At 26.7% G+C, this 12,948-nt stretch overlaps 1 protein-coding gene across 2 annotated transcripts in view; it reads right to left on the bottom strand.

Annotated features, from left to right (window-relative positions):
• Positions 1 to 3,684: 3,684 nt before the first annotated feature.
• LOC136988711 (calpain-15-like) overlaps positions 3,685 to 12,948 on the bottom strand; it is a 124,529-nt gene continuing 115,265 nt past the window's right edge. The window contains exons 10-13 of one of the 2 annotated variants that reach the window (XM_067286656.1): positions 11,950 to 12,146; positions 11,725 to 11,870; positions 11,056 to 11,234; positions 3,685 to 4,150 (exon numbers count right to left, since the gene is read on the bottom strand). In XM_067286656.1, the coding sequence (XP_067142757.1) occupies positions 3,973 to 4,150; positions 11,056 to 11,234; positions 11,725 to 11,870; positions 11,950 to 12,146 (700 nt within the window). In that variant the 3' untranslated portion in view covers positions 3,685 to 3,972. Of the gene's footprint in view, positions 4,151 to 11,055; positions 11,235 to 11,724; positions 11,871 to 11,949; positions 12,151 to 12,948 lie in introns of both variants that reach the window. The other variant, XM_067286655.1, reaches the window with a different exon arrangement.

Here is a 12,948-nt window from a genome sequence, read left to right on the forward strand (position 1 = left end):
AATGAATTTTACAAAGTGTGTGGAAATACAAAATAGCCTAATCATTATAAATCACTTTATTTACAACTTTTATATGAAGATACATACAAATACATCATCAGCCAGAAATATACAACTATTTAGAAACACTACAAGTTTCCAATAATGACACCCTGTTCTTTTCCCATTCATAACATTTATCCAGGTGCATCAAATCACATAAGAAGATAAATAAATAACTAAAAGCTTTACTTGTTGCAAGAAATTGTAATCCTGCAGTGTTTGAAACACTCAATTATTTTACACTTTTTACAAGTACACTTGTAGTGTACTTTAAATACACAAAATCACAATTATATATGTACAACTTTCATTAGACTACTCAAAAGCAGGCCAAGTCTGCTTACAGGCACTCTTTGACTCACACTGATTACTTTTAAAAATTGTAGTCAGCACCTATTTAACCATACCTTTCCTTTCATATTTTGAATTTAACAAATCCACATTACAAGTTAATAAAATCTTTTTAAAAACATTTTATATTTAAGAGTGGCATTTATTATCATAAGCATACTTCAAAAATCATTTATCTCATAACAATTTATCAAAGTAAATGGAAATGTTTGTAATTGTTTACACAATTTCACATTCATGTAAATGGAGAGGATAAAATTTCTATCTACTTTAAAAATCTATATTGCAAATTTACTACTAACCACAGGGATCGATTTAAGCAATTTTGAAAAAGTGATCCCTATGCAAACATACTACACTAGTGGTAAAAAACAAGAACAAATTTTCTATTAATAAAACATAAATTTTGAAATATTTGACCATTAAAATGACACTTAATAAACAGAACCATATAAAAAATATTCATTAATCATGAATATTAAAATTTGAAGAGAAATAAATTATAGTAAACAAGAAAAAAACAAAATTATATTTTATAATCATTTTGTCAATTTTTTTTCACATAACATAGCTTTTTATTTTCTAAACTAATATTTTAAAATATGTAATAATTTTATACTTAGATAAAAAATACTATGTGGATATATTTATACAATCATGCATTTTAATCAGAATATTTTCAAAATTATTTGTACTTATTTATACACATGTAGTTTTATTTATGGAGGAGTGAGTATCAATAAAAATATAATAATTTTTAAAACACAATAATTTATTTAAAAAATAACTTATTATTTTCAATTTTAGAAATAAATTATTCTGCATGAAATGAATTTATATTCTCCATAAATACAAAATATTTGAATATGTTTAACTGTAAAAAATAAGTGTAAATATCTTTTCACTTTTTAGCAAGAATTGTATAAATATTTATTATTTTTATATTTTTTTGTGGAATATGAATTTAAGATCTTAATACTTCCATTAATTCAATATTTATATGTGTGTGTGAAGTTTTAATTTAAGCAGATTTATATGTAAATTTTTAAATTCTGAATTTTTATAATTCAGCTTCAGATATTGTGATTTAGTCTAAAATTCAAATTACAGCTTGTACTTTTTATTTGTTAATTCATTTCTATAGTAAATTTCTTTTTAGGACAATGATAAATATTTCTATATTATTATTATTATTATTCCTATATTAATGAATTAAGATTATAATAAATTAATTTATTTTATTTCATACTGATTGATTATTGTAACAATTTATATTTAACAATATTATTTTAAAAGTTTCTTTGCATCATTACAATACCAAATACTTATGTATGAAAAATTAATTTTGAATATATAATAATTAATCATTAAAAACAAGAAAACCAATTAATTCATTCAATCAATAAAAACCTTACAGAATGAAACCTTATTAAGTTAAGAATTTCTTTTCTTTAAATTTTAAATTATGTGTAAAGTCTAATTTTAGGCATACAAAATATAATTTTATTATTCAGAATTATAATCTGTCTATAAAATTAAGCATTCCAAAGAAGTAAAAATATCTTTTCTCAAAGAAAGATTTATTAAAACTGATCAGTCACAATGACCTCAGATGACAATTGTTGTTATTTTTAGAACTTATTTCAGTATTATTCCATACTAATCAATATACTATAATTATAAACATGAAATGATTAATTTCATATATATCCATTATAAAAATTTTGACTTGCTAATGTATGGAGTTTTAACACCTGAGCAGATGAAGGCACATATCAGTTAATATTACTACAGGATACATCAGTTTCAAATTTGGATTCAAATAAAATTATTTTAAAAAGAATCATAATTTTATAAATTTATATTAATATAAGAAGTATTTAATAGTAATAAATAACAGTCAAAATATATTATTTAAAATAAAATATTTTCTGAAGTATTATTTTAAAAAGATTTCTTTACTTTAATATCTTTTATGTTTTATTAATTCAAGTATTTCTTATTCCTTATTTGAACAATCTTATAAAAAAAACCTTTGTAATTGAATGGTATGTTCTTTCATCATAACTATTACAAAGATAAGTTGAATGACATTGAAGTATTCATTTAAATTTACCAAATTTAGAATTATAATAAATATTTAGTATTATTCCTTTGAAAGCAAATCAATGAAGAAAACAAATAATATATATACAGTGAAAGAGGTTCTCAAATGGAAAACATATAATAAAAGATTATCTTAAAGAATATATAATTAAGCTGCTGTTTAAAATTATTCAAAATGAATGATCAAAGAAACTTTTAGTAATTTTAAACAAAAGTAATATAAAAATTATTTAAAATTTTCACTAAAATAAGATGATAAATGATAATTTCTGTTTCTGACATTATTAATCTAACAACATGTAATGAACTGTATGTGTTCCATGAAGACTTATAATAGATATATGCAATATTTACAATACCAAATAAGATTTAAATATGCAAATATTAATATTTAATGATAACATAATTTTGAAAACTGTAATTTATTCCACATAAATATTCAATAATAATATAAAAAAATGCATATAACATTATTTGTTTTGGAATTTATTAACAATATAAACTTGACAAAAGTCACATGCAACAATATATAATTAATACTTTGAATTTTCAACATTAAGTACTATTTTCAATTACTTACACTATAATAAAAAACATGAAAAATGGAATTATGTTTTATCTTGAGACACATGAAATAAATTTTAATGCATAATTATATTCAGAATTTTTTTAAGATTAAAGCAAGAATGAAATTTTTATTTGAAATTATAAAAATTATTTTACTGCTTAAATTATTTAACATTAAACTGTATTTCTTTAAAATATTAACTAATACATAATAATTACTACATTATCTTTTTTAAATGAAGTTTAGAATGATCCTTGCATTTTATAATATATTATTATTATTCAAATATTGCATTTTATCTAATGTGTTTTCATTTTTTTAGTTACATTTAAAACTTTATGATGTAACATTTACAAACAATAATATATATTTAATAATTCAACCCAGAACAATCCTCTTTTTTTAAAAAACATATAAAAAAGGAACAAAATTATTTTACAAAAGTATAAATAGTAAATGTCATGTTCTGATTAATAAATTAAATATTTGGTTTATTTGACTAGTCTCAATTTCTTATATAATTTATTTAAATTTTTCTCAAATAATTATAAATAAATAATGAATGAATTCATTCATTAATGAAGTGGATTAATATATATATATATATATTATATATTATCATAATTTTTTAAAATACTTATTTTAAGCATTTTTCTTTCATAATACACATTATTTTAAATTATTTATATTTCTTGCAAATCACCAAATTTTAGGATATTTTAAAAATAATCTTTCATTAATATTATATTATAACTAAATAAAATTTTTTCTTAATTTAATTTGTAAACTTTTCAAGTATATATAACTTGAACCAAAACCATAAATAACAAGGAATAAATGGAATGTTTTAAAGTACATGGAACTATTTACCATGAGCATAAACATTTTTAATCAGACTTAATGGGTCATAGTGGTCTTGGAGCATGAAGGCCAAAAACCTTACGATCAATTGCAGGATCATGATTGGTCCCAGGAGGTCCCCAATCATGTAAACCTCCATTATAGGATACACGATGTGTTAAACGATGAGCTATTGAAAATCCTCCACTACCTTCCAATTGAGTAAGAACAATAATCACTTGTCTGAAAAATTTAAAATTTACAATTAGATGTCTCAATTTCTATGATTCCAACAATACATTTTTTATAAATAATTACTAATCTAAACAAATTCTTCAAGAACATTCATAATTTAAAAATGATTAAATATTTTGATATATTAAAAACATGTTTATAATTAAGAAATTGGAAAATAACATATTTTTTCTAATATCACAGTATTTGAAAGAAAATACAAATCTTTACTAAAATGATTTTCCAAAACTATTTATGAAAAATTAAAAATATGTTTATGACTATACAATCCTATTTAGGAGGAATATTAAATAAAATTTAAGTTATTTTTAATTTAAAAATTTTTAACAATGAAATAAAAACTGTTCAGTTTTAAAAACAAATGTATTCTTTCATGATACAATATACATTCTTTGTAGAATGTTGTTGACTTCATTTATCAAATAAATTTACAAAAATAACATTCCACTGTAAAAATGAAAGGATTAAATGAATTTGATTGAAGAAACATAATTGGGAGATTTTATATTTAAAACTGCAAAAATGGGAAATCCTGTACAGTTAAACATTTCTTTGTAGTGGAACTCCCATTACGGTGCAGTGATGGAGCAGTGAGAGCCATGATGGCACTCACTGCTCCATTATGGCTCTCTTACTAAAGAAGTCTTTGGCAATGAATGCATTTAGAGGAGATTAGTACCCTTCCCAAAGAAATCCTAACCCCGATCAAAGAAATCTTCTGGCCAGATATAGAGTAGAGCAAGTGAAACCTGCAATAAGAAGAATGGGAGTGACTGAAATAGGAAAATCATTGAAAGGAAGAGGAACCATTGAAAGGAAGAGGAACCATTGGAAGAAAAAAACCCTTGAGAAAAGTTAGACAAATGCTTAGAAAATTGGAGAGAAAGTTCAAAATTTTACATGAACATGTTTGCCAGATTCTGAAGAAATGTAAAGTAACTATGTAAAAGTTTGCTCTAAAATGCACAATGAAAGAATTTGCTACTAAGAAAAATCTTTCTGCGGAATCTGTGTGATGAAGTCTCGAAGGCATCAAACAATCTTGATGTGGCTATGGGTGATCAATCTTACATAAACAAAATCTAACACCTTATCTTTGCCAAGAAAGTTTAATTTAAAACAAACGTTTTCGACCTATTCCATAGGCCATCATCAGGCTAAATAAATCGAACAGTTCCGTTCCATAAGAACAAATACAAATATTTAAATTTAAAAATTAACAACGGATTAAAAGATGATACATAATAAACTAATATTGTATAAAATTAAGAAACAAAATAAAAATTAAAAATAAACTCAGAAAAAACTTCTAAATACAAGCATCAACTAAAGGTAATGTAGAACCATAAAATAAACATGTAAATTAAGAGTTCCTTGCAGAGTTTTTAACCATATACTTCCAGGCCGATGGAAGGCCCTCAGCGTCCCTCGCATTTATACACGCCCCTTCCAGTTTGCTCTTGTAAATCTCTATCTTCTCAGCGGTCCTTGCCAACGTTGGGGAGCTCACGGGTTTTATAATGTCCGCTTCATCCCATTTAACTATCGAGCTTTTTCTGATGTTATACTTGTGCTCCTTGAGTCTTACACTCCTCAAACTCCTTGTCGTAACGCCGATATAATCCTTCTTAATTCCCAGCTGTGCGTTCTCGTATGGTATCCTATACACACCTGCATTTCTTCCTTCTTAATGCTATCCTTGTCATTCCTTAAAATCTTATAAAGGTTCGGGGCTTTTTTCAGAATTATTGATGTCTCATTGCGGTTCGCAATTTCTTTCATAATGCTTTTGGCATATCTGTTATAAGTGAATTTAGTGATCTTAGCGGGACCTTGTTTAGAGCATAATGGATGACGATGTTATGGACAGAGCAAAGGAAATTAACAGAATTCTACAGGTAGCCGAAACCTTAGGATACAGGAAAAGCGCAATAACAGGAATGGTTAAAAGGTACAAGAACGTAGCAAGAGGCTCTAAACAAGGTCCCGCTAAGATCACTAAATTCACTTATAACAGATATGCCAAAAGCATTATGAAAGAAATTGCGAACCGCAATGAGACATCAATAATTCTGAAAAAAGCCCCGAACCTTTATAAGATTTTAAGGAATGACAAGGATAGCATTAAGAAGGAAGAAATGCAGGTGTGTATAGGATACCATACGAGAACGCACAGCTGGGAATTAAGAAGGATTATATCGGCGTTACGACAAGGAGTTTGAGGAGTGTAAGACTCAAGGAGCACAAGTATAACATCAGAAAAAGCTCCAATGCCACGGTACTATCCCAAATGGCTCAGACCAAAAACTCGGTAGTTAAATGGGATGAAGCGGACATTATCAAACCCGTGAGCTCCCCAACATTAGCAAGGACCGCTGAGAAAATAGAGATTTACAAGAGCAAACTGGAAGGGGCGTGTATAAATGCGAGGGACGCTGAGGGCCTTCCATCGGCCTGGAAGTATATGGTTAAAAACTCTGCAAGGAACTCTTAATTTACATGTTTATTTTATGGTTCTACATTACCTTTAGTTGATGCTTGTATTTAGAAGTTTTTTCTGAGTTTATTTTTAATTTTTATTTTGTTTCTTAATTTTATACAATATTAGTTTATTATGTATCATCTTTTAATCCGTTGTTAATTTTTAAATTTAAATATTTGTATTCGTTCTTATGGAACGGAACTGTTCGATTTATTTAGCCTGATGATGGCCTATGGAATAAACCGAAAACGTTTGTTTTAAATTAAACTTTCTTGGCAAAGATAAGCTGTTAGATTTTGTTTATATAATTTTTTGCTGAGCACATTCTATTTAAGATCAATCTTACTTCACTTTTGACAGAAGTGAATATGCAAGTAACAAATTAAAATAAACAAAGTTCAGTAAAATAATAATAACATACCAAAGAAGAACTAGATGTGGATCCTTAAGTCAAATTCAAATGACACTTCCAAGTTTTTGCTAAAGATTCTGGTTTGGTTGGAAATTAGTCTAAAATGATGTTCACAGGCACTCACTGCTCCATCATGGCTCTCTTACTACAGAAGTCTTTGGCAATGAATGCATTTAGAGGAGATTAGTACCCTTCCCAAAGAAATCCTAACCCTGATCAAAGAAATCTTCTGGCCAGATATGGCCACCATCCATTATGCTCATGATATAGCTACCAACTTAGATTATTATGCAACAGGTCACATCATCCATTACCATTGATTTACTAAGAATGTTTAGGTCTAAACCTAAACATTCTCAGTAATCTGGAAATTCTTGTTAATCTGTAACCCTTCTGTGCAAGGAATGGCCAGATTAGCAAAAGTGTTAGGGAATACTAAACTAAAGCAAGTGTCAATATCACAAACTGTGTAACTGGCAACATCCGTGCAAGACCGCTCAAAACAAGAAGAGACCTGTTGTTCTTGCCCATCAAGTTATGAATGTGTGAACAAGTGCATGTATAGTCTTAGATTAGAATAAAGTTTAAATCCAAGTTAAAGGACTGCCTCATCATTGTTCTAACAAAAAGTGTAATATATATAAAATTTTACTTTCAAATCCTAAATTGATGAAAAACAATACAATAACAAAAAAAAAAAAAAAAAATCCAGCAACAAGTTTCATAACCTTCCCAGTAAAAAAATTTAAAATTGTAGTGCACTATCTGTTATGATATTTTATTTTAAAAAACTATTTATATTATAAAGTCCAGTCCACATAAGTTGTCATAGGTATAACTTGACACCGTTGGTTAAGTAATCAATTTTCTGTGGTCCCGGCCGACTTACATAGGCATTAATGTTAAAAAACTCTGGTTTACTCGACACCGTTTAACTTGTCACTACTAGATATATCGACATACTTTTGCTGTCCCACACTCATTTAGACTTCTGATAAGTTGACTCCCCTCCTGAAAAAAATGAGTTCACACCTCACAGTGCAGTGTGAACTCATTTTTTTCAGGAGGGGAGTTGACTTATTTATTAATAAAGGCATTTTTATTAATATGTATAAACATTTTATGTATTTTTATATATAAAATAATAACAGATAAACAAAAAGAAAATATACAATCTACATCAATGTCACAGCAGAATCTGATTTTGCATTTTCTCACGTCAAGCATTATTTGTAGCATGTGTTTCACATTTCTGTTAGAAATGAGTGTCCAAGCTAACAACACTTATGCTGAAGAAAAAATATAAACTTGTTTCTGAATTTGAATGTAAGAAAACTTCACAAGCCGAATTTGCAAAACAAAAAAAACCTTCCAAAAACAACATTGGTGAGAATCCTGAAGAAAAAAAAGAGGAAATTGTTAAGCTTTTTCTTGGATTTTCGTCACGGCTGTCTCAAAAACACCAGAGAAAGTTGCCATACGAAGATGTTGAAGATGCTCTCATATGTTGGCTAAAGCAAATTCGTTCATTGAATCTTCCTGTTTCAGGACTGAAACAAAAGGCAATGGAAACTGCTGGGGTACTTGGAGTAGAAGCCAACTTTAGTGCCAGTGATGGATGGTCAGAGAGGTACATTGCACTATTGTATTTTCCTAATTGTAGTATTGTGGTTTTTTTCAACTTCGCTTTAGTTGTCATATTGGATAACTTGACACATTTTTTCACTTCCCCTTGGGGTGTCAACTTATGCAGACTTGACTGTAACTATTATAATGAAATTATTTATATTTAATTATTATAAAATGGCAAAAAGCTTAATTTTGAGGGTAGAGAAAAGTTTTATAAAAAAAAATTGTAGCTAAAAACTGATGCCATGCATTAATCAATCAGATTTTAGAATTTTAAAAATGCCTGCTCTTTTTTCAAAACACAATTAAAAATATAAATGATAAAAATAACATTTCCCAACTTGGTGTATAGCAATATTTTATCAAAGATTAACTCAGCAAAAAGTACTTTCTGTACAAAACATAATGTATAACAAAATTTAAAGTTTTCAAACCTTTACAAGATCTTCAGAATTTTTAAATTTCCAGAAAAATTTCATTAAAAGTTACACATTAAGTTTAAAATGATGATGATTTAAGCCTATGAAATACAGAATACCAGAAGAAAGACTAAATTAAATGCAAAATGCAATTCTGCAATAAACAAATTACATACAATATATAATTTTAATAAATTTTTCTAAATTGAGGAACATGATAGGAAGAGAAGAATTCTTAATATACATCATGAAAACCAAAGTAACTTGTTCAAGTATTAAGTATTTTATTCTAACAATTAAATTAATCTTATATGAGAAAAGACACATAAGAGAGCATGGTTCTCATCAAACAAACTTTAATGCAAGACTAATTAATTAGAAGACAATTCTTAAAAAATAGTTTTTATTTCTGAGTAATCAGTTTTAATGTTAAAATCAGTCTAATGAGAACCATGCCCTTGGTGTCTTTTCTCATATAAGATTAATTTAATCATTACAATAAAAAAAAACCTTAAATATTTATGAACAATAAGGATAAGAAAAGTGTGTGTGATGATACTTCAAATTATCAACTTCTCACATATCGTTCACATTTTGATGTGAACAATCAAGAACATCTGCATTTGTATATCAAAGAAATATTGAAAATTCAATCACCTGTGGTGGGTAAAGCCCCCCCATGTAATTATGTATATTATTATTATATTTTTATAAGTTAACGTCTAACATTAATTCTACTAACCCTATCATTTCTAACTAATTTACTCAATTACAAAAATATTTTCCTCAAGGCAAGTTTTGGGCTAGTGCGGGGTCACCTACCCTGTGTCAAAGGGCATAAGGACGATTTTTACGATTCGGAAAAAGACTGCAAGATGAGAAGCACGTGGTGAGAAAGAGATGAGTGGCAACGAGAAAGGAACGAGAGAGAGAGGTTCAGCGAACGGAGGTTCAGAGGAGTTGTGTCAAAGGACTAGAACGATCAAGATATAAAGGTGGTTTCGTCATTGGATATTTTGTCCCGCTGAAAGGTTTCCACGTGGTCAGGTTGTATTCTCAATTAATTGTAATAGGCTTCACAAATTGCCCAACTCGCCAAACAAAGAAAAAAAGATCCCCTTCTAATATAACTGTCCTATATTCCTTAATTTAAGTAACAGTAGTTTTAGTTTAATTTAAGTAAATTTTAATTAGTATTATAAGACGATTCAAACTGATTGTGAACTGGCCGTTTTTCGGACTTGCACGTGTAACCAGATCTACGAGCATTGTGAACAGGAAGAAATAAATGGTTTAAATTCTGTAATTTAAGTTGACTGAAAATAAATTGTTATCACTCTCGTTTATTCGAAATACGTGTTAATCCGTGGTGTATTATTTATGTAAGGTTGTTTTCATTAACCCGTCACACACACACCTTATAATTTCAAACCTACTGTTATATACATTATATTGACTTCCATTCTATGAATTAAAATAAAAGATTCAAGATTTGCTTTGAAATTTAAACTCAATCATTATGAAATTTAATAAAATTTTTAATTGCTAAATACTTCCAAATCCTCCTACCACAGTCCCATTCTAATTCCAATTTTCATGTGTTCAGTCTACTTAAAAAAGCTCTGAGAAGAAAAAAAATTTAAAAGTAATGAAAAAACTGTTTTTGTACAATGATGACTATAAATGTAACTGCAAATCATTTTTGTTATAAAGAAATCAATTGAAAAATGGTAAAATATTGGCATATACAGTATTGTCTTCGATACATTGCCAAATATTGACATATAAAAATAAAATAAAAGATGCAGAGAAAATATGATAAAAAGTATTTATTTGTTTTTGTACAATTTCTGTACACAAATTCTAGTTAATAAATTTTAAAAAATCCTTTTCATTTATTAACTGTCCTTGTACATTTAAAATATTTTATTCTAGTAATTAAATTATTTACCTATGAAGTGGTGGAATACTATCTGCAGTACGCAATGTTGCTCTTGTAGATACAACATTAATACTCTCTGAACAATCACAAACAACTTGTATACAGCGATCAGGAAGTCTATTTTCTATGACAACTACCAATCCAGCCCAGCCTTTAGTAAGATAATATGCTGTCATTCCTTCTCTTCCCTAGAAAAAACTTATGAATTAGAACAAGTAATAAATTATATATTTAACATATTAAATAAATCTATTATAAATATTTTTACTTTAATAAAAATTATAATAAGTTTTTTAAAAATTTATTTATCCATTATTAAAATTGTTAAAATAAGTTAAAATGCAAATTGGCAATGCACTAAAATACCAGTTAGCATAAAAAAAATCTGTATTTTAATATAATCCAGACTTTCATGATCTTTTATGGATAGTTTGAATCAAGATATTCTTTATCAATAATGAATGCTAAAGTCATCTTAAATAGCCTTAATGAGTTGATGTCTTGCATTAATCAATCAATCTGAGAATTCAAAATTTTGATACAACTTTTATATATTAGTTTGCACAAAGTAATTATAGAAATTTGTAAAGATGAAAGATTGGACACATGAATTTGAATAATATCATAATTCATAACTATTATTAATTTAATTTTTTAAAAACTTTTTATACTACACACCTCATGTCGTTGTCCTTTTGCCAAAGTTAAATTAATGATAGCATCTGCTAAAATATGAACGTGAGGCATTATTTTCTCTACAAGCAAACGTTTGGAACTATGTATAGCCAGAAGAAATTTTGGATACTGTTCAGCATTTTGCAAATCTATAAACAAAATAATGAGATTAATAATGCAAATATTACAAATCTTTAAATAAATATTTAATAATGCAAAATGACTCACGTGTATGCCAATGATTGAATGCTAAACAAACAACAACATATATTCCAATTTCTAACATGGCATGACATCCAACAAAACCTCGAACTTGGCGTTTACTATGTTTTACTAATACTCCCACTTGACCTATTGCTGGTGATGTTGCTCTAAAAACAACTACGCAAAGGTCCAATTGAGAACGCTGAGATCTGTCTGAATTCCTAGACCAGGTGGACAAAAATACCAATTTCTTTTATTGAAACTGTATTAATGTAAGATATATTTACACTAAAATTTGAAAAATTATATGCATAATACAAAAAGGTTTAATATATACAATATTCAATCTTATCAAAAGTAAAATAAAAATTATATATGAAAAAACAACAATGCAATTTTTTATAGTTATTTAAGTTTATTTCATTTTCAATTTAGTACTAATAATAATTTCTCTCTGCCAATAACAAATGATTTTTTTCATCTAGAAATTCTTGTAAAAAGAGTATTTTTTGCAATTTGTCAATTTTAAAATTTACAGAATGTGCTGTTTTGTTTTTAATAGTTTTTTTTTAAATTACTTTTGATTTGCTTTTGATCAGCTATTCATTAACTAACTCCTATTTAACTTATTCTATTTGTCAAATTTATATTTATATATTTTATCAGTATTTCATCATTTACAAATCTATAATTAATTTTCATATACAATAAAATAATTCATATTTTTTGTAACTTGCTTAAATAAAATAAGTTATTAAAATTAAGTTTATTTAAACTCAATGTTTTAATTTTCCATTTATTTAAAAATATAAGTAAATGACATCAATAAATGAATGACATAATTTAAAAATCATACCTATAAAGAGAGAGACAAAAGTTTAAAAATAAATATATGAACAACAAATAAAATCTTCACCATATAATCATTTTAAAAGATGATAGATAATAAATAATAAATAAAGATTTATGAATTTATCTTTCATGAATTGCTGTTTTAATTTCATAAAGTAGTAACAAATAGTT

This window comes from Centruroides vittatus, unplaced genomic scaffold, assembly GCF_030686945.1.
Source record: "Centruroides vittatus isolate TY-2023 unplaced genomic scaffold, ASM3068694v2 scaffold_386, whole genome shotgun sequence".
In the NCBI taxonomy this organism is placed as follows: Eukaryota; Metazoa; Arthropoda; class Arachnida; order Scorpiones; family Buthidae; genus Centruroides; species Centruroides vittatus.